At 40.1% G+C, this 26,578-nt stretch overlaps 1 protein-coding gene across 1 annotated transcript; it reads left to right on the top strand.

The window, feature by feature from the left end:
• The first annotated feature begins 15,884 nt into the window (after window positions 1-15,884).
• Window positions 15,885-19,550, top strand: nptx1l (neuronal pentraxin 1 like). Its single transcript, XM_034199831.1, has 5 exons — window positions 15,885-16,381; window positions 16,654-16,861; window positions 17,451-17,695; window positions 17,801-17,980; window positions 18,349-19,550. Exons 1-5 carry the CDS (start codon window positions 15,953-15,955, stop codon window positions 18,568-18,570), a joined length of 1,284 nt encoding a protein of 427 aa, XP_034055722.1. The 5' UTR covers window positions 15,885-15,952; the 3' UTR covers window positions 18,571-19,550.
• The last annotated feature ends 7,028 nt before the right edge of the window (window positions 19,551-26,578 follow it).

Here is a 26,578-nt window from a genome sequence, read left to right as displayed (position 1 = left end):
TGCAGTAAACACAGGCACTAAAGGAACTTATCTACTCACATCTTAGCGCTGATAAAAACCTGATCCTTGTAAAAGCACAAAATGGTTCGGACAAATAAAACACCAACCAACATTTCGCTGGAGGAAAATGTAACATTTGGCATTTCATCTAAGACAAATGACTTTGCAGTGGTCGGCGCTTTGATCTGGTGTTAGCTTGGTTCTGCACTGACAGTAACATGGCAACCGATTCAAGCAAGTAAACAGTTTTTTAGATAAAGTTGACCTATTAGGCTAATTTTAAGGTTCATAATTATTTGCATTTTTTGCCACAAAAACCTATATAACACACTTCAGCCGGGAACTAAAAAAGCATAATTGGGCCTCTTTAAGCGTGTAGGCATGCTAAGATTTGCTCAAGACCACTCAAAATATAACAGGCTAATCCGAATATCATTCCACATTTTTAGTCATAAACAAAAAGAAGAACTAATCAAGGTCAATATACGCCCTGTCTTTGACAGAGGGGATGTTACAACAATAGACTATTGCAGTGGGAAAAAAAATTATTTGTTGCAGAGAGTCAGCAAAAATCATCAGTGTTGAACTCCTTGACACTCCATCAGTTCAGAAAGGACAGATGGCAGAGGTGAGCAGCTTCCACATGGATCCCCTGATCTATGACAGAACGCAGAGACCAATGCTGTGCCGGAGACTGAAGGACCACTAAGTGGCGTTTTGTTCATTTTGCTGCAACACTGCATCTTGCTCACGCCAGCAATCACACGCTTCGGTCGATCAGAAACACAGTGCTCTACATACTGTACGCTCTCACATGGAGGCACACTGTTGGCTTTTCAGTTCCAGCTCAGCCCTCTGACAATATTGAGTCTTCAGTAAGTTGAGAGACTGGTCAGTTTGACTTTGCAGAAATGTGCAGTATTGCATTTGGATTCCCAGGCAGGCGGTGTGCTTTCATCGATGCACAAAAGCTTATAAGAGGCAGAGCGGAGCTGGCACCTTTGAGGCACATTGAGTTTGAATTGACAGCTGCTGAACATCTGAGGTGTGTCTCCAGTGTAACAGCCGCTGTTGAAATACTCGAGTTCAATAGACGGCCTGTCTTGCACAAAGCCAAAGTGTCATAGACCACAGCAGTGTAACATAAAGTATTTGGTGCAGAGAGCTACATTAAATCAGCCTCACTGGGGATGAAACAATAAAAACAATGATGTTTTTACACCAGCTTGCATACGGAATAAGTGAATTCCACTGAATTCTTCCATTTCACACTTAGGGCTTGAATTATGTAAACTGAGTGCCAGAGTGCGTCAGTTATCATTACTCTCCCAGTTATCAAATGATTCGTAACAGGAGGACAATTGTACTTTTTTGTAATATCAGCGTTCCCAAAGGACCTTGTACTCACCTTTGGGTAAACTGATATTCCAAAAGAGGAAAAGTACATTTTGTCCACTTTATAGAAGATCCTGAGCTGCCTGGTTTGTTCGGAAAGCATCTCGAATTCAGAACGAGCAGTGCTTTTAAAGTAAATATAGATTGTTTTATGTGCATGTAGAGTACCCGCAGGCCCTTTGTGGAGATGTACTACTGGAGAATATGGCAATGCCCTGTAAAGTCTATGGGGAGACGAAGGCTTTTAGTATTCGCCTGACCATAAACACCCAAGAACTTACAGTGATGACTTCAGCGGCCGTCACTCGTATGACAGTAATTGAAGTTGTTGTAAAGCAAACGCACAAAGCAAAGCCTTAAACAAGCAGCTTACTGGTGGGATCTAGCTGCTGTGTTTACATTGTCTCGCTGCTGAAGCAAATTGAATGGACAAGAAGAAACATCATGAACAACGCTTGACCTGAGTCGATAAAACATGGGGTTAAAGAGGGAGGAGAGGATGAGGAAAGGCAGTAAATAATTGAGGGTGCCTAGCAATGAGCCAGTTCCAACAGACTTATGGTGATGCTTTGATCTTTAGCGACTGACCACACAGGTCCTAGAAATTAGTGAAACATTACCTTTGACTCGGACATACACTGCTCCAATCGATAACCACTGATTGCCCTCTTGCTCAGCTGTTAAGGCCATTAGCGCCGTTGTCTCCATCGATCCCTGCAGGAATGCCGTGTCCTGGTCCCAGCGGTGCTAGATGTCTTGTTTCAAAGGTCTGATGTCTCTCACCTTCTTTTTGTCTCCCAAACATCTCCGGAGAAAACTAGGACACAGCAGACAACAATACTTAAGTGAAAACTCATTAGGAATCTGAGTCAGACTGGGGACATTGTTCTGATGGGCCGAAAGCCTTTTGTCTGACAGCCCGTTATCCACAAAACAGATGTTGTTCTGAAGGCCCATTGCTTTGGAAATACACAATATCAGGTTAAGGTTATTTATTCGTACCCATAGGTGGATTTGGTTTACAGTGAAAAGACAAGGTATCCATAGTGACACACGGTTCAAACAACACAGACAACAGACTGTCTCCCGGATACAAACAAAGGCACATGGCCAACTGTTTTGCAGAACACATCTTAGTACCATTCAGATTTTTTGTTTTACTGTGGCATAAGCATTACCCGTCCCACTCTGTCACTGATTGGGTTAATCTGATATTCTTACCCAATCCTAACCAATCACATTCCTTGTGCCTAAACTGAACCAATTTAACCATCAAAGATAATGAGTGTAAGCCAATCAAAAGCAGGTTAGAAAAGGTCCTTACTTTTGGAAGTAGAAAGGAGAATTGTGAAGTTCCAAGGCCATCATTCTGCATTATAGTTTATCATGTGCTTTTTTTATGCACGGGGTCAGCGAGTGTGTATTTTTGGAACAATAAAAATGTTTGCGGGATTACGGGCTATCGGAAAATGGGCAGTCCCGGTAACAATGCACTAGCCTCTCTTTAACAGAAATCCATATATTAAATTGTTTTTCTGTAGTTGTCTCTTGTTCAAGTAGTAGGCGGGTAGATGGGTTGAATGGTGGTTGCAGAGGCATAACAAACAATTCTTAGCATGTAATCACTGAGCTGTGTAAAGTACACATTCATTTTGACTTGCTCTACTTGGATGTTTTTGCTCCAGAGCTCAGAAGCATCTGAAACAGTTGACTGTACATGAATGCGTTATTTACATCAGACTGCAGAAACAAAAGACGTCACTGATGTGATATGATAAGAAGGTCGATGGGAAAGTACGCCTTCACCCACTCTCTAGCCTACGCACCGCGTACAGCAGAGTAGGAAATTAGTTCATCATGGTAAAGTGAGTTCATATAGTAACACAAGTTATTGTACAAAAACCTTGTCAGAACGTTTCAGTCTGAATTTCATGCACTCAACAGGCAATAAAATATATATTATGCAATTTAAACTGTGTTCAAACTTTTAACAGGTAGATCTCTCGGAGGTAAGTCAGAAATAAAATAAAAGTTTCAGTCTTCTGAGAGCACAGGGCTTTATGCTGTGATTGATTTTAAAGTAGGAAGACGCTGCTGAAAAGCCCCCAACGGTACCATGAATCTGTCGTTGCATCAGTGATATTTATACTTCAGAAATGAATACCTTCTGCTTGGCTAGAAAAGCTTGATTTTCTAAGAATTTGTCATTTTAAGGCAGAAGCCCAACATTGAGTTATTAGAGAATTACACACAATCTTTTTTCACATGAATAGAAAAGCATAGCAACAGAATCTCGTGACCCAAACCTTATTTGATAGCAAAACAAACTCCATCATCCTTACAGAGGGATGTTGTTCATGTAAACCCTGTGCTGATACAGTGGCCTTGTACAAATACAACCGTAATCCTGCCAAAACAAATTTGCACACCTCATTACACTGTTCCTGTGAAAATATGTGTGCAAACATCTTAAGAAAAAAAACCTGGAATGATTTATGAGGCTAAAACAACACGACTTAATCCTGTTTACATCTGTTTGAAGTTAATGTATCGGAGCAAAGAGCTAACCAGACATGAATAATGAGTAAAGGGAGAGCTAAACATCAACATGTCATTCTTCATTGTGAAAATAAATAAATGAAATGTGTCACTGAACATTCATGCTATAATCTCAGTAGTTTTAATTATTCTGTCAAATGCTTGTGTTAGTAGGAAAACTGCTTATTAAATAACAACTTGCAGAAGTAAAACGATGTCAAATACAAATGAAGGCAGGGATAGCAGGGCCAGACACAGCATCAGCATTATAAGCAGGTACCTATGTGTCCCATTAGGATGCATTATATAACAAAACTGTGGGTCAGGTCTCAGCAGAGTGCTCCTCTCCTCCAGCCTGAACCACAACATCCACCACAGAGATATAAACACACAGCGCACCGGGGAAGGTGCACTCAACCACCTCTGACAACAACTTCCTACGTTTGAGGGAACTTCTTCTTTGCTCAGTGAGAAGTGAATTGTTTATGAGAAATGTGTGTTGCACTATTAACCGTGGTTTCTACAGATAGCCCTGCCTCACTAAGCATTTCCCTTCTGCTTGAATCTGTCGCGCTGTTGACGGAATAAAGCTCACTGTACACGCTGATTATGGTGAATGTTGTTGTTGCTCAAAGTACCGTGTGATTTTGAACGACTTGTTGTCCTTTATCGACTGTCTCAGTTGAAACTATGTAAAGTGACTACATGTACCGAAAACAACTGTTTGAAATTATTTTTGTAATGCTGTTATTGCCAGATCACAATGCAATTATTATGGTATTTTAAGGAAATTAGATGTATTATACTTAGCCCTCTGGTTAGCCTGAAGCTAAGTTGTCCAGGCCCCTGTAGTGTTCATTAGGCTACTGTTCTACATATTAAAATGTGTTATGAGAAAACAAGCATTGTTATGTTGAAATTAAGAAATAAAACACCTTTCTCTAGATTATGAATTATTGCAAGCTTGGCCTTTTTGGGATTCCGTACAATCTTAAAGTACTAAACCACATTTCCTTCTTGTCTAAAAGTACCAAAGAGTTGGTCCAACAAGACAAACTACTCACATTTCAAAAGTCTATCCATATAGTTAAACAAAAAAGATGCTTCTTAAGGGGACCCCCTCTGTTAAATACAATACAATTGATAAAATACAGAAACTTGGCGACTTGACGAGTTGAAATCAATAACTCAGTAGTGTTCACTCTTGAGTCCTGGCCTACAGTATATTCATAGGATAGGAATGCCTTGGCCTTCTGGACTGTGTTTTGAATGATTGGATTTGTGGATTTTGGGGGAAGACAGAATACTTGATGGGAAGTAAGTGGGAATGTGGGAGCCTACACTCATCTGTTGACATATTTCCTCATCACCTATTTAAAGACAATGAATAGCGAAAAGAGAAAATAGAAATAGACAGAGAGATAGAAGGGGCAAATGAAATATTAAAACTAAAAAAGGAGGACTATTTTTAGCAGCAAGAGATGGAGGGGTGCTTCACCTGTATTATTGATGTTGCTCTGCAAGAGGGGGCTATCTCTCCTGAGAGAGGCCGGGTGGAGGTGTTTGATGTGAGTGTGTTCTCTGTAGGGAGTGGTCATTGAACACAAAATGGTGTAATAAGGAGAATGAGACTGTTCTTAGAGAGAAAAGAGCCTTGTACATTTAAATCTGTGCCGATAGACTAGTGTGGCAGCATGAAGGAGAGGAGGAAATGTGAGATGCTGCAGTTTTATTTTTTGAGCGTCGTTCCCCACAGAGAGTGCGGGTGTACAGAAATATATTTGCCTGCACTTTTGACACATTTTTATTATTCCGTACAGATGCAAGGCTGGCTCTTCTCTGGCAGAGGCTCAGGGAGGGGAGCCTTCATGTTGAGGCACTGATCCTGTCTTCTTTTTCACACACACACACACACACACAACACACACACACACACACACACACACACACACACACACACACACACGCACACGCACACGCACACACACACACACGCACACACACACACACACACACACGCACACGCACACGCACACGCACACACACACACACACACCACCACACACACACACACACACACACACACACACACACACACACACAGAGAGGTTCGTAGAGCAAAGTTGTGAGAGGCTGTGAAGCACTGATTTATGCATCATCTTGGGATGGAGAGCACATTTTATTTGTTTTAAAGGTTGGTTATCAGCATCATCTTAAGCATTAAGAAGTGATTCATCTATCTACAGACCTTTAGAGGCCTCATTTCTTTCCTTCCACCCTTATGTTTTTTTCTGTTGAATCGTGCCTGCCTTCTCTCACTGTGACTGTTCAGAGCATCAGAAGTAAAAGTTTGAGTGTAAGAAACTCGTCTGTACAGTGTGTGCTGCACAATATCTCGCCCCCACATCTGAATCAGACTCCACACACACACACACACACACACACACACACACACACACACACACACACACACACACACACACACACACACACACACACACACACACACACACACACACACACACACACACACACATAAAGAGGGGAAGAGAGAGACGCGACCTTGATGTACCGAAAGATCAATACATCTTTACTTACATGGCCTCAGATAATCCTCTCCCATATTACATCACAGAACCTGTGCTTATACAACACTGCAGTCGGTTCGATGGCAGACAGTCTCTGAGCATGGCGTGCCTGCTGGACAGCGGGAAGCCTTTAATGCTCACAGTAATATACTTATGGATATGGATTGACGAGAAGTAATCAAATGCGGCGTGCGTCAGCTGAATGGGACCAAATCTGACCAGAGAGAGGATATAGTGTACAGGGAATATAATGGCTTCAGATTAATTGCATGTTTTAATGTATTTACATAACCAGTCAGTGTTACAAAAGTAAAAGATAAATGTAGGTTTCTCAGGGACATGACAGTACGTGACTGTGCGCATGTGGCTGCGTGTAGACTTCTGCAGCTTCTTTCCATCACACGGAAACATATGCGAGCTATTTTTGTACCGACTCAACCCGTTACCCCCAGAATATATACTGCATCTTTCATGCAGAACTTTCTACATGGACTTACTTCAGACAATATTCTGCCGTCAGAAGAACACATTTCTATCTTGCTGAGTATTTAATAAAGAAAAGCTTCAGTATTTCAACACACAAATTGGTTGTTTGTGTCTTTTAGGTATTAAATAAGCCTCATAAAGAAGACATTGTTTACATCCATAGTCTTCTGGTATGTATTTGTTGGCATGTTGTTTTATTTGTTGGTGCCTTATTACTGTCTGGTGAATAACTGTAACATGCAAGCTGTCTGCGGTAGGGCTGCTCGATTCTGGCAAAAATCATAATCTCGATGATTTGGGTCAATAATTGTAATTGCGATTATTAAATGCGATTATTCATTGACTTTGAAAACATCCATTTATTGGATAAAAAAATGTGAACAGTATGTTTTTAACAGTTGATTACCCTGAACTTTAAGTAGAATTAAACTGAAAACAAAAAATTATTTAAAAAAAATAAATAAAAAAAGTCATAATAATAATAAAAATTATCGTTTTATTTCGATTACGTTGTTTTCGTAATCGTTGCAAGCCATAATCGTAATCGCGGTAAGTCTGCGGCCCACATGCTTGTGCGAATGGAAGTGGTAGCGTTACGTCCTAGCGTTACATTCCAGTTTGAATCATGTTGTGTAACCTTCGGGTCCAAAACAATGTTGAATTCATTATCTCTCTCATACATCCGAACTGCAGTATCGTTGACATACATGATTGCCAGCTTCACTGCATTAACAGGGACATTTCTGCACTTATTTGCTCATTAACGCCACCAACTGTTTAACCGTGTGATAGCATTAAATCCGCTGCAGGAATGTGCACAGTGAACCTGCAGGATCATGGCAAATACACCAAAGATATTTCTGTTCTTTGTGGAGAATTGCCCAAATGTGCCCTAATGAGCAAAGCGCAGCAGGGTTCTTCTAATTAAAACTGTTTGAATAGGATACACATTTTGCCAAATATTTCCACATAGAGCTGCAAAAGGATTAATTAACAGAATTGGAAAAAATGTGATCCTAAAACAAGTTCTGCAATTTAAAGACTGTAAACAATCTAAAAAAAATGGCAGCATTTCAACAAATCTTGTAATCGTCTTTGTAAAGTAGTAAAACATGCCACCCAACACATTGTGGGTGGATTTGAATCTGAACAAGTTAGCAGGGCATCACTTTTGATCAGCAACCTTTACTTCACTCTTGCTAGGCGTGATGTGTTCAGCCTGTCCTGCAGAGACGAGGTGCTTTGAGTGAGTCAGTCTCTTCGTGTTGCTCAGCAAGAGTACATCCCTTCATTAGACTGCATTTCCTGACAGCACGTCATGTTTCCACGGCTGAGCGTTGCCCAAGCATGAGGCTCCCACCTACACGCTGCTCATTGTCGTATACATGCTTTTGACATATAACACATCTATGTTGCTAACTGTGTGCTCATAGGGCTGGTTAATGATGCTGCTTTTACAAAACAATGTCATGGAATTAAGTAAAGATGAATGAGAGTGGAGAAGCAGATGATGCAGGATTGAGTTACACATTGTGTTCTTAATATCCATGGTATTTTATCGCATTAAATGTGTTCATTACATTGAACCTTCACTATCATCTGTCACTTTGCACAATAGAAAACCAATTTTGGATTATCAGGATCTAAAGGAAGAATCTGTAAATCATGTGCGTGCAGTGTTCGAAAGGCTGTTTATTTGGATTATTGTGTGCTGATAATAATTCACAGTTATGGATGAGCAGGGCCATTTGTGAAATGCTTGAATACTAAAACACACGTTTTCTTCTGCAAAGCAGCAAGAACTGTTTGATTCAAAGCAGAAATTGTGAACAGTAGATTGTTTGTACAATCTGTAGCCGGTCTTCAACAGCACTGAAGGAACCTGAGCTGTGATTGAAATCAAATCCACAAGGCCATGTGATACTGAGCGTGTCTGATGCCTAATTCATAATGTAACATCCCTTCAGGTGCTGAAGAACCACTGAGCCGATCACAGTCCTCCCAACACAACAGTCAATACAATAGCAATAGCAATGAGAAAAGTTTGCTGATGAAAGTTCTTGATTGAAAACATGAATGTCGACTTCCTTTTCTGAAGGCTCATAGGTATGCAGACATCTACCAATTCATTAAATTATGGTAATGGTAACAAACTCAGTATACAATATAAATCAGAAACATTATGACAGCCCTTCAAACAGCAATATTTTAAACATGTACAAGTATCTTTTTTCATTGACTATGAATAACAAATGGTCGCATTCACTGTGATGTAAATGGTTTGTGGACTTTGCTTTTGTTTCCTTAAGTTTGGCATTTTGGCCGACGCCATCTTGGTTTTAGACTGCCACCATCTTTGTTTTTAAACCAGGAGTAGAAACAACAGTGGCACGGAGTATAACTGAACACTTTTGATATTTTCAGGTGTCCTAAACGCTACTACGCTGAGCTGAGCTTCAGCCTGCAATGTTCAAAACAACAGATAGAGCCAGAAATCTAGGTGTAGTCATGGACTCTGACCTGAGTTTCAACAGTCACATTAAAACAGTTACTAAATCAGCCTACTATCACCTAAAGAATATATCTAGGATTAAAAGACTAATGTCACAGCAGGATTTGGAAAAACTTGTCCATGCTTTTATCTTCAGTAGACTCGACTACTGCAATGGTGTCTTCACGGGTCTCACTAAAAAATCTATTAGGAAGCTGCAGCTAATTCAGAACGCCGCTGCTCGAGTCGTCACTAACACTAAGAAAGTGGATCACATCACTCCTGTTCTGAAGTCTTTACACTGGCTTCCTGTGTGTCAAAGAATAGATTTCAAAATACTGCTGCTGGTTTATAAAGCACTGAATGGTTTAGGCCCAAAATACATTTCTGACCTCCTGCTAAATTATGAACCATCCAGATCTCTGAGGTCTTCAGGGACTGGTCAGCTTTCTGTCCCCAGAGTCAGAACTAAACATGGAGAAGCAGCGTTCAGTTATTATGCTCCAAATATCTGGAACAAACTCCCAGAAACCTGCAGGTCCGCTGCAACTCTGACTACTTTTAAATCCAGGCTGAAGACTTTTATTTTTGTCGCTGCTTTTAATTGAACTATTCACATCTTAAACAGCACTGTAACTTTTATCCATGTATATTTTCTTTTAATGTTTATTTTATTATCTTTTCTTTTTAATGACTGATTTTAAATGCCATTTTCTTCGTTTTTCATGTCTTTCGTTTTTTGTAAAGCACTTTGAATTGCCTTGTGTTGAAAGGTGCTATATAAACTTGCCTTGCCTTGCCTACATGAACTGGAATTAAAACACACTTTGAAAACGGTAAAAGTCCTAAGAGAAAATATGTCAAACCGCCAAACTGGACAACAGCATGGTTGTGACCTCAGTCTAAACGTGACCAAAATTCACAAAATGAACATCAAGCTGTACAACAACATTTGGAGTGTGCATAAACTAATCAGCAACACGTTTCCTGAGGTAATTATTCAAGTAAGAAGTAGAGTGATTTTCTCATAGACTTTTATGCAATTGGTCTTCTTTTTGCAGCTAGTGCAGTCGCCACAAATAAAAATAAATACAAGTGCAGGATTAAGGCATTTCCGCATTGGCTTCAGTTTTCAAAGTGAGAGTTTGCCATTTTCTTTTTCCCTCTGTACTTAGCAAACCAGCTTGATCTTGCAATGCTATATTTGATTCCAGTCTACACCCGCAGGTACCACAGGTTCGTCTCTTTTTCAAAAACTTTTTTGGAGCCAATGCAGACTTAAAAACCTGAAGGCATCCCTAATGACATCACAGGGTTATTGGGTTATTGTTAAACTTCCCCTGAGCCACAACATACATTATAAGTATGTCCCTGGAATGTAATGTGTAATATTGGTGGAGTGCCTATATTTATGAACATAGTGGTTTTTCTATCTATCCGCTGTTTTAAAGAAATAAAAAAGTGCCAATCGGATATCATTTGAAGAAAGACAGACATAGATCTTGTCCAAACATGTACAAGACAGCAAAGGCAATCAAAGGTGCACATTGCAAGAAGCTTATTCATATACAAATATGAGATGATAAAGCTCTCCATGAATACAGTAGTGAGTGCTGAGAATGCGTCTCACAGCAGATTAGATCAGAAAATATAAAGGATGAATGAGTGAGCTGTAAAAGCCCAAGCCCAACAGTACATTTGGCGATTCTGTATCCAATCATCACATACTCAGGGTAATGAGATACCAAAGAAAAAAGACCTCCATGTGCACATTGTTATTTCTTCATCATCTTCAGCAAGAGGACAGCAGAGTCGCATCGGCACAGAAAACTATGCCAATGTCAGATGATGCATTGTATCAATTTCAGATAGGCACTCAGCTTGTGCAAAAAGGAACGATAATTAAATCACAACCTTTAATAAAACATAAGGACAGCAACCATACTGTGCGAAGAACTCCATCTGGAGAGCATGTGGGAAATAACAAAAAATGGGTTAGTGATCGGATGTTATGATTATAAATGTCTTTGTCTTAATTAGCCTCCCTGGGCTACTTTTTTTTTACGCGGTGCTGGCAACTGCATGACATTTCCCTCGCTCTATCGAGCTACTGCATACTTAAGTTCCAGTGACCCCAAAATGGCAGCTGTTTTCCTTCTCTGGAAAGGCAGCCTAATTAGGCTTTTGTCCAGAGGAATGATAATACCGTCAGTATTTATCAGAGACAGCTCCACACAGTGGTTACACTGACATGGGGAGCATTAAGTGTTGGTGACCTCTGAGATCCTCAGCGCTTCACTCCATATCTTTACATTGTAGCTATGCAGCTAATTATCTGTGATTGAATGTGTATCACTGCTAAATGTCTCCTGGATTCATCAGAGTCTTTTTACTGATCTGACAAACCATACAAATGTCCTGCTAACTGTGTTTTTAACAGCCTTGAGTCTCCAATGTTTTTATGCTCAGTTAGATCAAAAAATGATGATTGCAACATTTGAAAACAATCCAAAAGACAGAAACCAGAACACCAATTTTAAAACAGCTGAATTGCAGAAATATAATAATGCTTTTATTAACATTTTACCATTATGGTTTGCTTGGAATTAAATGGCACTTGGGCTGGGTATTGTTTAAACTTTTTCAATACCGGTGCGAGATGTATTTTCAGAGATACCAAAATGATAATGCTTTTTTTGTAATACCTCACAGTGAGGATTATTACAAACATTTTTCATTCAGCAAAGGATAACCACATCCTGTGCCTGAACCAAATCTAAAATTGGAAAAATATCTAATCATTTATCATTGAAAATAAAAAACATAGAATTATAAAAAAAAGAGTGAGGCTGTTGGAAATTGAAGTTACAATATAGAGCGTTGTGGTGTTATCATTTAAATATAAAACAGTGCCTCTTTCTTTGGTAAAAACATCTATTTATAAAAGGCAACATGGAATCCAACTCAAACCTTAATGACAGTATGTACTAAGATAAAATGTTCAGTTTACAGTATTTAAAGAGCCCTATTATGCTCAATTTCAGGTTTCATATTAGTATTTATTGCCTCTATTGTGACAGGTTGACCTGCTTTATTGTTCAAAAAGGTCTTTATTTTTCTCATACATCCTGTGATGACCTCTTTTCACCCTCCGTCTGAAACCAGAGCCCAGTCTGCTCTGATTGGTTAGCTGTGATTGTGTGTGTCATTATGTCCCGGAGGTAAACAAAGGAGCCACATGGAAGAGAAACCCAATTTAGAGGCGATTTGGGATTTTAGCCTTTGCATCCATTCAGTCTGTTATTAATGCACAAAACCCCATAACAAAACCTACAGGAAAGGGTAATCCCCAAAAAGCATAATAGGGCCTTTTTAAGTGTTGTGTTATTCTATACACAGCCTTAACAGACAAAAAGCAACTAACAATCACTGGATGTTTTCCGCCTTAATGTCCGTCACCACACCACAGCAGAAGGTTGGGAGGAGGAAGAAGTCAGAGAGAGAAAGCCAGTGAAGGCAGAATGCCAACCTGCGAAATTACAGCTATTGATCTCGTGTGCTGGAGAAAGCATTTCCAGTGTGTTTGAATGCATTATTAAGGAGATACTGTTCACCACAACAGGTGGAGGGCGGCCCGGCAGCAGCTCTCACAGCACCGAGGCATTATAGCGTGGAAGATTGTGATAAGAGCTACTGGCAGCTGTGTGTATGAGATTAGTATCTCCAGTGTCACAGATTGTTGTGCCGTCATGTCTAGCACAGTGACTTGGAACAACAAATAATAATTCCATCCAAACCCCATTATTATTTCATGCACACCACGGCTAACAACATTAGAAATTCAACAGCTGTTACAGTGGTTTTTTTTTTTCTTAACCACAGTGTAACTCAATATGCTTACAGGGTGAACTTGCGGCATTCAGAGGAAAATGTTCATTTGAGCGACTGGATATGCTAGAACAGCAGTCTGTTATTAATGCCTGTAGGAGGAGAGGAGAGGAGGGGAGGAATGCGGGAGAAGTACAGTAGGTGATGGAGAGAGGTAGAGTCTGAGTGGCGGAGAGAAGTGAAGGTTTTCCTTTTTAAGCATATGGCTTTTAGACTTGTTTGTGTGGGAAGCACTAAATAATGAATTCATAATGAGAGATAGACTTTGGACATTTTGCAGCGCTACTTTCCCACAGGCTAGAAGATGTCTTTTCTTTTTATAGACAGAAGGATAGACTCAAGCCAAACTAAAAACTACTTTTGGTTGTCTGTCTTCTGCTCATTAAGCTTCACAAAATGTTGGATGGCGATATTAAATCCCCTTTGCAAGGATATGGAAACCTTTGGTCTACTAAGTGTTATGATAAACCGCAAACATTTACCAGATGGTTGATTTAGTGAAAAGAAGAAGTTGTTTACTCGCATGTATTGCTCTTGAAGGTCAGCGCGCTTTTACACTTCTGTGTATTTATTTTTACCCAAAAGCAATAAGACCTCTGCCTGTGTACGGGGGTTACTGCTTTTTACATTTACAAATATAACTGCTTCTTGGTGTTGATCTTGCACCTGAGTTTCCTGTATAACTCCATCCATCTGTTTGCAAAGTATTTAGGATAGCAGCCCTTCAGCCCTTTTTTACGTTATGCCACACTTAAAAGCCTCCAAAAAATGACTTCCTCTTGCCCCCGTAAGCTTTATTTTTGTTTTTCATGAAATCAAAAAAGTCTTTCAACTCTGGATTACGAGACAGAGTAAAGTCACTAAAACCTCCCAGCATTTTCATTCCTCTTAGATATTGCTGCGTCATTAAAGTGTAACTTAATCCACAGGAGACGTCAAATAAACAATCTGTTAATGCTCAAAAAACAATGTCACATATTATATCACTTTTTACTTTGCCTAATGTACTTTAAGATCATCACGTAATAACTTCCTTAAATCCAAAAATGGTTACCTAACTAAAAAATAAGATATGAGAGTTCAGGATGAATCAATATTTATGCAATGGTAAAGTATTCAATCAAAATGTCACAAATCATTAGGTCCATTATCAGTCGCTAATTAAATGTGTACAGTAATACATTATATTCCACCAACACCTATATCTGAAAATAATTTAATCTACTATTTATTGTTAATATCCAGTAAAAAGGCACCTGCAGCTATAAAGCATTTAGCTTTACAGACCTGCTATACATGTAATAATTAAACTGTGACCCACCTAACCTCCTCTCTCTATCCCTTTGTCACATGCAGATTTTAGTCTCATGCGCTGTACCTCTCCCTGTGTTAATCTTTCCAAGAGAAATCCATTTTAATCTGAGAGCCAATATGTTTTCATTACTTATTCAAAATGTTTTCATTTTATTTTCAACATTGACCCGTATAGATAAGAACCGAGTGGGCAACGGGAAAAATAATAAAATTGTCCTTCCTGAATAATAGATAGGGTAAATTGCTCAGGGACAGATTATCATTTGAGAAACTGAGAGAGGTGATTATAGCAGTGATGTGGAGAGGAGATCTCCACTGCAGGAGAGGAAGGGAGTAAGGTGTGTGTGTGTGTGTGTGTGTGTGGTGTGTGTGTGTGTGTGTGTGTGTGTGTGTGTGGTGTGTGTGTGTGTGTGTGTGTGTGTGTGGGTGTGTGTGTGTGTGTGTGTGTGTGTGTGTGTGTGTGTGTGTGTGCGTGCGTGTGTGCGTGTGCGTGGATACCTTAGCTATGAGTTTGACCTGAGAGATAAGAATAAAAAAATAGAAAGGAATGAAAACAATAAAATGGGTATTTAATGTAGTATTCTCACAGAGTAATGCTGCACACTGAGCTAAAGAAAGTGAAAACATCACCAACAACTGAGCAGCATGCTCTCCGTGATAACGTGATGTGGTCGGAGCTCTCCATTGTGCTGCATCTGCGGGGAATCCACCGACAACGAATTGCAGTAACTTCTGATCTGCAACCACTTACAGAGTGTGTGTGTGTGTGTGTGTGTGTGTGTGTGTGTGTGTTGTGTGTGTGTGTGTGTGTGTGTGTGTGTGTGTGTGTGTGTGTGTGTGAGAGCGACTTTTCTGTGTGCGCAAAACCAAACAAACACAGCTTTCTTTCATGGCAACCCACCACGCAAGCAACCCCACTTCACTGCATACAAATGTCCGTTTTCCAGATGAATAATATACACAGCGAGGAATGACAAATAGTCGAAAAATGATGAAAGATTTAACGTGAGGGAGGCTGAAAGCGAAATGGGTTTCATCTCCTGAATGTGACGCGGCTCCTGGAGCAGATTAAACAGGGGCAGCGCAATTCCCTCCCCTCCGGTCGTGATGCAGTGAACCAGCTCTGCGCAGAACCAGCTCGCTGTATAAAAGCGGGCTGCACTTCTCCAGACGGATTACAACAACAAGGGGACAGGAGCGCGTCAAGCCACTGCGGCTCATCATCCAAACACCACTCAGCACGGACGCAGACATGCAGGCCGCCAGGATGGGAATCTGCTGGAGACTTTTTCTATGTTCATGCCTGTTTTTGGAGAGTTCGTCTCAAGACTTTGGCGCACAGACGCAGTTCATTTGCACGTCCGTACCCAAGGATATGGACATTTGCGCAGCCACTTTGCAGAACAGCGTGCCGGGGGACGACTTGAAGACCACTGTTATGCAGCTGCGGGAAACGGTTTTGCAGCAGAAAGAGACGATCATGAACCAGAAGGAGACGATCAGAGAACTGACCTCAAAGTTGTCTCGGTGCGAGAGTCAGAGCGGCGCCGAGCCCGGAGGCAGGAGGAAAGAACCCGGGAGCAAAAACACTATGGGGGATGTATCGAGGGGCCCCGCGGACACTTTGGCGCAACTATCACAGACTTTACAGTCGCTGAAGCAGAGATTAGAAAACCTGGAGGTAGGTTGCTGCTTTCTGGGGATATTTACACACAGTGCGCAAATTATGACTCAAACTCTTTTTTTCCACTAATATAACAATAATAGTTCATTTGGGTCTCTGATGGCCAGTGTTACATTAAAAGTGCAATTTTTTAAGCACATCAAAATACATATTAAGTTTCTCTTTACTGCATAGAAAAAGTACATCTGTATTGTATTGTCCTCGCTCCTAACCCTTATATGAGTGTAATGCTTCTCCCCCCCCCCCCCCCCCCCCCCCCCCCCCAACAGCAATTCAGCAGAAGTAACAACTCGGTTCAGGCGAACAGCCTCAAAGACCTGCTCCAGAATAAAATCGACGACCTGGAGAAGCAGGTGTTGTCCCGGGTGAACAACATCGAGGAGGGGAAACCCACGCTGAGGAATGAGACGGAGCAGCGTGGGAGAGTGGAGTCCACGCTCACATCTCTCCACCAGAGGATCACCGACCTGGAGAAAGGTAATTGGGAAAAGAGGCTTGCGTACAAAAAGTATAAAGGAGATTTAACAGGGTTTGGTGGGTGTGAAAATTGATGCATGATTCTTATCAGGGAAAAAGACAAGCTATTTTATCTTGTAAGCGATGAAGAATGCACCAGAAAAATCACCTTAGCATATTACATACTCATCCGCACACAAAGCTGAAGCAGCCCGCTTTATTCTGCAGATTCCTGATCTAATTCATGCAGATTCAACCATTTCAAACACACAGAGAGAGACCCATCCCTCCTTATGTCTCTGTGAGCCATTTGAGAAGATGTTCTCGTTGGGACAGCGCTGATACTGCAAAAAAAAAAAAAAATGTACTCATGGCAGTAAAACAGAATAGAAAGAGATGTGGCAGCAGAAGGAAACGAGCTGAAGGTTAACAACGTCCTCCATGTGGTAGATGTATTATGGGAGATTAAAGCACATCTGCTGGATTTGTTGTGTAACATCATGTAATTCCTGCAGTATGTAAATCCCCAGGATATGTGAATTGGAAATGATGTGTGAAAACAGATGCTTCCCTTTCTACGTGTTTTAAGCCAACCATTCCTTCTCCACAGGTCAGAGAGACAACAGGCCTCTGGATAAATTCCAGCTCACGTTTCCATTGAGAACCAACTACATGTACGCAAAAGTGAAGAAGAGTTTGCCAGAGATGTACGCCCTCACTGTTTGCATGTGGCTCAAATCCAACGCTTCTCCAGGAGTGGGCACACCTTTCTCCTACGCAGTTCCGGGTCAAGCCAACGAGCTGGTCCTCATCGAGTGGGGAAACAACGCTATGGAGATACTGATCAATGACAAGGCATGTGTGACACGCAGTAGAAGTATTGCCGTGTATTGATTTAAAACTGCGAGTGTTCAAGGGCTCACTGCAGCAAACATTCACGTCACATGTATCTCTTTCTAGGTTGCTAAACTGCCTTTCATTATCAATGACGGAAAGTGGCATCACATTTGCGTCACATGGACCACTCGTGATGGTGTTTGGGAAGCTTTCCAAGATGGTGTCAAGAGGGGGAGTGGAGAGAATCTGGCACCTTATCATCCTATCAAACCACATGGCCTGCTGATCCTTGGGCAAGAGCAGGTAAGCACATGGTTTTTAAATACTTTCTACTTCTATTAAAAGCAGCATTAAAGTACATTTGGACAACATCTGCACTGCTTTGTTCATTTTATCAGGATGTTGGGGCAGGACACAATGCATTGGGATTATTAAAAGCCAACAGTGTTTTTATTTCATTGTGAAAAAGAGATTAGATTTCAATTTTCAAATCAATCCTTGTTGTAAATCATAGGTTTAATAAGGTGATATGATATTTAACTGGAACTCAACAAGAATCCCAGTGGATTGAAGATGCCGTGTTCAATTTAATCAATGTGGTTCTTTCCACAAAGCACCCGGAGGAGGACAATCATATCCTCCTTGATTAAATCCATTTGTCTCTTCCACAGGACACACTGGGAGGAGGATATGACGCCACACAAGCTTTCGTCGGAGACCTGGCAAATTTTCACATCTGGGATCGAAAACTATCGGTGGGAGAGATTTACAATCTGGCGACGTGCAGCAGCAAAGCGCAAGTGGGCAACGTTTTTGCGTGGATGGAGACAAACCTTGATATTTACGGAGGAGCCTCGAAGTGGACATTTGAAGCTTGTCGCCAGCTCAACTGAACTGCAGGGAGGAGAAGATAAATGCATTTGTTAAAGCCACTTTGTTGTCACAGCATCGGTAAACTAATTTGAAAGATCAGGATTATTTCAATGAATAGCATCTGGGATTTGTTATAGATATCCGAAAGCATCATTTGCGGACACTTGATAGATTTTTACCACATACTCATGTGGGACAGGTCACTGGAAATGGACACTTTTGGCACCCTGTGGTGCTTGAATGCACCATCAAACCTGCTTATGGTTTGGAAAAAGCAGCCGATATCGCTCCAGAGAGAAAAGGATGCTCTCGAAGACCAACATGTCAGGCCAGCATCACAAATAGAGTAGGAGGTCATGTAGTTTTTAGCAAACAGATGTCACGCAATTCAAAAAAACTACTGACTTCTTTAAACGTCTTTTCTGTCACGACTGCCAGGGATTTTCACTGTGAAAAAAGACAAGGTGGACTTCTTTAAAAGGAACGTCCTCTTCAAGAGGTCATGAAAAGAAGACGTTGTTTCTCGCTCACTATTCTTTCTCTCTCACCACCTGCTTGACGTGATTTTGTGTAAAGAATGACGTATTTGTTGCCAACATTCAAGCCTGAGTGCCTTGGGCTGTTGAAAAAAGAAATCTCAGCACATTCATTATGATTTGCAGAGTGTTTGTGTTTATTTTCATGTACATTTATTTCAAAATAAGTGTTTCTTGTAAGTAACCCTTTGAATGAGGTTGGATTAGATTGTTTATTGTAAAATGCAATTTGTTGATGATATTGACACATTTTGCAGATGTTTGTACTTCAATGGGAATGTTCTCTGTACAGTAACAGCATGTCTTAACTTCTGTAAATGCTGCGTCAGCATCTATGATCTTTGCTTTTACAATCCAACTTTTGGGTTGAGATTTTATACTGTATTGTTATATGCTTAAAGCATGGCAACACGGACAGATGAAAAAGTTCTAGTTTTTGTAATAAATTGTGATACTTCATCATATACAGGTGTTGACATATTTTTTTATGAATGCACTCTTGATAACACAAATATACAATTAAATATGGTCTCAACTAGTCCAATAAGTCACGATTTGACCTTCCGAATCTTTTCGCTGTTCTCTCTTTCGCATTGTTAGTTTGCCAATTGGATCATTAGCTTTAACAATGGGTGACGTGATTACTTGCATGTGAAAGAGCCTATTAAATAACTCAAAACTCAATGTAAACTTCACCTGATTAGCACCAAAGGCCACACAGACAAAGTTAGAGACTAGTTGGTGAACATACTGGGGCATTTAGAGCCAGTCTATTGATGGTGGAGACCAAACAGAGATAAAACTAAAGTGAAAATTGATCTTAAAATCATTATGTTTCCATAAAAACAACTCAAAAAAGAATAATAATGTTGCTTATTTTCTACTGGAAATGTAAAGGGCCACCTGTTTGCTACAAAGTTAGTCATTAAAACATCAAAAGTGATAATATGTCAGTTGTGTGTTCAGGGCTTCTTTGCACTGCCCCCTAGTGGCAAGAAAAAAACATTTAGTTAGTACTGGTTTGGTGGCATTGAACATTTTGTCTTACCACAATGAGGTAAACAATGTAATGGCTATAGATAATCCATCACCCAGAACCAAATGAAGTACTCTGCCTTGAGACAACATTTTACCTAACGTGAATATTCGTATCATAGCAACCAGATCCACCCAAAGTGTCTCAGATGAACGAACACTGCATCTCTTAAGTGCTCTTAAGCTCCGAGCAGAACCATTTCTAAAGCCTACTTGGCGATTTCAGCTGGGAGAAAAGCGGTGTTGGTTGACAAGGGCCTTAATGAAAGTGGGCATAGCATCACAACAAGCTGGTGGGCAAAAAGCTGCTCTGTCAAATCAAAACAGTACATATAGATTTTCCATTGAGACTACATCTTTAATGGGCACCATAAACGCACTGACAAAAAATCGACCTCCCTTGGTAGCTTGAGTATACCTTACAATACTCGGCTCCTATAAAACTGCGCAGTAACTCTCAAATTGGAGCAAATTAATTTAAGAGTGGATCTATTTAATGGCTTTAACCAATGATTTGGCACAAAAGTCTCAGATGTTTAAATGTGAAAATGATATTTACTTTGTGATGATAGTTTCTCATGACAGCTTTTCATAACAGATTTTACATTTTGAGGACAAAACCAATAGATATGTTTGGTGGGTTTTGCAAGGTCCTCATCATATAGTTCTTACACAATAAGGTATATTATTGTGGTTTTATTACAGCAATATCCCACAAAGTAGTGAAAACCAGTACACATATTCTGTGCAATCATCACACACCCCGGCCACTCACTGTTCGAACCGCTGCCATCTGGCAGACGGTTCAGGTCAATAAAAGCATGCACCAATAGACTGAAGAACAACTTCTTTCCCAGAGCTGTGGCCTCCATCACTCCCATCCCTGTCCAACCACTAAACGCACTATAACATGCACACATACAAACACACTACTTCCCATCAAAGACTGCAGCCTAAATACCATGTTATTTATTTGTATATTTATTAAGTATCAACTGATATTTTTTTTTAGTAACTATTTATATTTAAACTTATAGCTTTATATATTTTAACATTCTGGTAAAGTGCATATGATGACCCTGATTACTATTGCTACTATCTCTGCTTTATCACTGTTTTTATGGATGTGTTCTTATTTATGTTATGTATTGCATTGAGAGATGCCAACTGAATTTCGTTGCACTGATGTGTGATGACAATAAAGATATATTCTATATTCTATTCTATTCAATGTCATTGTGACAGAAACATATCTCTCCAAACTTGTGATCGTGAGTCTATGAAGAGCAGATGTTGAACAAATTGAACTTGCCTCGGCCTTACAAATCCACCATCTTTCTTTAATGAAAATCAATGTCAATTTCACGACAACTTCTACAGGAGTACACTGTACACACACCAGCATCTTAACACACATAAATCAGTTCTGCAGACACACCATTACATGTACACTGTAGTACACTCTTTTAACACAGTATATTGTGAGGCTATCTGTCAACAAAAGGTTACCGTTCAGGTCATACAGGTCTCAGACAATTAATACAAGCGGACAGCACTCGCATTAGAGGGGATAGCAGGGTCTGAAAGGCTTCCCTTCATTGTTAGCGAGGTCACTGGGTCTCGCCACAGTCGGGTCACGTGTCCAATAAATTGGTTTCCATTCTCGACCTCTGAGGCGGAGGGACGCCTTCACATCAATAGGTTTTCCCAAGGCACCAGGCGAACTTCAGCACATACCTATCGCGCAAATTATTTTGTCTGAGAATAAAAAACACACACACACACACATACACACAGTATGATCTCTGCTTGAGTAGCCACTGGTGCCGAGGAAGACATTCACTTATCCACACCTACCTGGCCCTGATGACCTACAGAGTACAATTTTCCAAATCAGGTCTTTTTTCTCCTGCCCTAATTCTTGTCAGGTTTATTTTTGGCACAGGCAGAATAAATCCAGGCTGTTGACCTATCCCCAGCTTTCCTCAGGCCTAATTGGTTTGTGCCGGCATTCTCTCCGATTCAAATTAGTTTAGAGGAAAGGTCGAATATGAGGAGATTTTTGTCCAACACATCTGGGTTCTCTTATTTCATTTTTTGTCTTAGTATCACTTGGCATTATTCATCACACCTGGACGTTTGAAAAAAACATTTCTTTCCATAGAGAATAGTCCTAACTGTCCTTGAAATTACACGGAGCCAAAGCAGACAGAACTGGGCTGTTTTAGTAGAATGACAAAACTGTATGTCGTTCAGGAGACCATGTTTTTGCTGCATGTCAAATCATCATGCAGTGCCAGCATCTCAATTGTATTCATCCCACCTTTTTGTATGTGTTGTCTTTCCACTTACACACATCCTCAACCATCCCTGTTCAAACTAAAGATCAGTGTGATATCGTTATCCTGTACAAAATAATACAAAAATACAAAATCTAGATTAAGAGTCAAGAGCAGGGGTGTCCAAACTTGTTTCACCGAGGGCCACATACAGAAACATATAAACAGGTCTGGGCCACTCCCTAGGGGTGAGGTTTATTACCTCATAAGTTCTGTTATAAGTTGGAAAAATCAATCCAATGTAGGTAAATTATTCTTGGTACTTGAAAATGCTGAAAAAAACAGCTCACAGCTCTCCATGGGGTTTCATTTATTTTGTTAGCAGCTCATTCCTTCAAACAGAAGCTTCAGATTGCTTATAATAAGACAACACATGAAAGGTATATTTCAAGGTTGTTATGTCAATTTGTTCTTGGACTTTTTTCTTATCAACTTAGATTTGTTAGAACATGTATTCTACTTTAATTGACTGAATTTATTTGAAAATTGAGCTTTCTTAACACATGAATACTGTGTAATATATTTGAACATATATATTTAAGATGTACAATATAAGACAAGCAGAAGTTTATTATACTTAAGTCATACTTTTTTTATTTGCTGAGTGAGGGCCGCTTCAAAATGGTCCGAGGGCCGCATTTGGCTCCTGGGCCGTAGTTTGGACCCCCTGGTCTAGAGCCATGCTAGCAGCTCTGTAAGGCTGTACTGCACAGTAGTTGTTTGAGTGTAATGCTAACAACAGCATGCTAACATTCACACAATGACAATGTGTCTCGTAAAATGGTAACCGTGACCACCATTTTAGATTATCATGATAGAATGCTAACAAATGGTAATTAGCATTAGACACATAACAGTTGAGGGGTGTGTCATTATAGTTTTGCAGATATTCAGACATCAGGGATCCCAGGTTTTCTTCATTCTCTGGGACAACAAATATGTGTACCAAATTTCACTGCAATAATCACCGTAATAATCAAGCTAATTCTCTAAAAAGGCCAAAATGTCCGCCTAATTGCCTCTGGCATGTCTGCATTAGCTGCTACGAGCAAAGCAAATCTATAGTAATCACCGCTCTGTTGGTGGCATTTTGGGTAATGTAGGCGCCATCTATTCACAAGGAGAGGCTTCTAATGAAAAATGTCCATTGTGCGTCCAACAATGTTATAGGAGTGCAGATATAAATCAGTGCAGTACTCTTTTAATAACATAAGAGTCTAGCAGAACGTTTTGTCTCATTTCTCTAAACTGCTTTGACTAATGACATTCTGATTCTGACAAAGCTGTGGTAAGGCCATTAAAAACAGACCCTGCCTCCTGTATTCAAAGAACAATGTAGCAGTGGGACAGGAGAAAATACCCCCTATCCAAACACAGCTTACTGTGATGTATCAGGCAAACGCATGAAGTATCTCATCAAGTGGCTGATGAAAAATTCATGACAAGAGAATAGAAAAACAAAGGAAAACTCCAGGTGGGCGGGAGAGACATTTAACCATCCACTAATGCTGCATGAGAGAAGTTTTTGCTGAACAATTATAATAGTGTTACAATCTGTTGATAACTATTATTCTTATTCAGGGCATTGCCTTTTTAATGGCAGAGATTATCAGCATAAACAGCGACTTGACTGCTTAATTTGCGTTTGGTAGTTTTGGTTGGATATCAAGTGGAACAAGATTTAAAAAGGGCTGAATGCACCACTAAAATCTCATTATACTAAAGCATTGGCCTGCAGCACTGCTGGTGAACTCTTTAAAATGTTTTGCTGTAAACGCTGACAATGGAGAGCCACTCAAAAGGACTTTGGCTTGCATGGTGAAACTGAATATATATGAGACACATATCCATCTATACTTGTCCTTAATCTCAGAGCTACTTCTGCAGCTGTCAGGGTGGTGCTCAACCCTCCATGCCACTGAATGAATAATTGATTTCCTCCTGACATGGGAAATTCCCCTTCCAGAGTACCACCAGCAAGCCTGAGCCCAGATATATGCAGAGAATGTCCTTCCTCGAGGGAAACGCAAACACAAAATCATACCACTTTTTCTTTCATGCTTCTTGAAGGGTTTGCCAGATGAGTAGGTATCTAATTACTCCTCAAGGGGAGAGATAATTTTGGATGGTTTTAAGTGTGACAATATTATAGTTGCTCAATTGTGTTTGTACTCACACATATTATGAACTCCACAGTGTACTCTACACTGGGCTATATGAGCCAAATTGGCTGTGTGACAAGTAGCTTTGTGTCTGCTTGAGGATGATGCCTTCCACAGGTGCTGGGGTGTCTTTTAAGCAGGATGCCTCATGACAAGCCAATACAACCACCAAAGAAAGTGTTTTTACAATTTGAGGGGTTTTATGTTACCATTATATCATCAACCTTGAAACAACCTGGTGCTGATGTCATGATATTATGACACTTAAATAAACCTATATATAAAAGAAAACGTAATGGACCAATCAAACCAGGTCTCTTTTAAAGCCGTATCATTTGTAAAAGGGACATCCTGAGAGCTTTGTTCAAACTGATCTTGGCACACTTATGAACTTTTAAGGCTGCTGCAAATCTAATATGTGTGCTATAGGAAGCAAACAGAACTACATCATCAGAAAAAAAGAGAAATTCAGCAAAAACTTCTCAGCTGAACCTTGAGATTCTACAATATAAAATCACAAATACACTTGTTGATACAGTCTCGGTGGAGTACAATAAACACTTGCAATCAAATGTCTTGCTTGAGATACATAACATGCAATACGAGAGGACTGGATTTACTAATCCTGTGGGGCCATGCCATTGTTCGAATGCCCAAAAGACACCTAAACCCATAAATGCAACGTCCATTTATTTCTGAAGGCTCATGGCTCCCAAAATACACAAACAGAATCACATGGCTCACTTTTGTTCAGTATGAACCCTGAGAAACACAAAATATGTTTTCACACTGTGGCGAAGGCATTTCCTGTGCCAATCTCCCTCTGATTAGGGCGTGACTTCTCCGTAGTGGAATGATGTCGTTCAAAGAATATAATAGGCATGGGCCTTTAGAAAAATAGCCATTTGTTTTCAAGATAATAGGTGGTCCGACAAATTGACTTTCAGTCCAATGGGACATTTCTCTGACTGTTGGTGTTTCGGAAGAATAGTCCGTCTAAACAATAGGAAGTCTCAACTCCTGCAGCACCTCGACACAATTATCAAGCTTCTCAAGGTCCAAAAAAAGTTGCATGTTAACTCTCATGACCCATTCAGTATCTTTGCACACAGAAAAAGCTTGTGCACTGTCTGCAACCCAACATGGAATAGGACTTCCATCTCAGATGCCTGTCCACAACCTCATTTCACAACAACATTCCCCAGCAGTGCAGCAGCCTATTGTTATTTTTCAAAGTAACACTTGGGGAGTGTAAACTTGTGTGGTCAGTACATCTCCAAAGCGCACCGTTTTTTATGTCCAAGGAATGGCAGAGCAGATTAATGGTGCGTTCCAACACTTCCTGGCAGCCTTCCTTCCCTTGGCGTGGTGCCCCTCTGCAGATTGTTACGTGTTGCCTCAGCACACTGAATGGTAACATTTGCATTTTTCCTCTACAATGATCAGATTGAGTTTAGGATTATGTATAGAAGAGAATATTCTTCTGTGTTTGAGGGCAGTGATTGATTGAATATGAATATTTAGAAAAAGGATTGCCGTTTAATATATTGGTTAGATGTAATCGTTATATTACACTGCATTACATTCCATCTCCAGCTTCAGTTTGCTAAACAACGGCAAAGACTGTATTGCTTCTTACCTGCGTCACAGTCACATTGAGTCTACTACAAACAAAGTTAAACTAAGTGCACTTTTAACTAGCTTTAATCTAACACACTTTACATTAATCTGAATGAATTGTATTGAAGTGAAAATGGCTCAAATTACCATTATACATTTCCATATTTGGCTAAATGTTTCCTTTGTGTGTCACTTTTGTTCATTCACTTCCACAGTGAGATGCCAACTGGGAAATATCAAAGCCTGTTTAAAATATCCCACAAACCTGTAATTACAACTAGGGTGCAAACATCAATAACATTTACCATAAATCTGACATGATATGGATGCTGAATA

Source organism: Gymnodraco acuticeps, unplaced genomic scaffold, assembly GCF_902827175.1.
Source record: "Gymnodraco acuticeps unplaced genomic scaffold, fGymAcu1.1, whole genome shotgun sequence".
Taxonomy (NCBI): domain Eukaryota; kingdom Metazoa; phylum Chordata; class Actinopteri; order Perciformes; family Bathydraconidae; genus Gymnodraco; species Gymnodraco acuticeps.
Note: the sequence above shows the minus strand (reverse complement) of the source record. Positions and strands in the feature narration are given on the sequence as shown.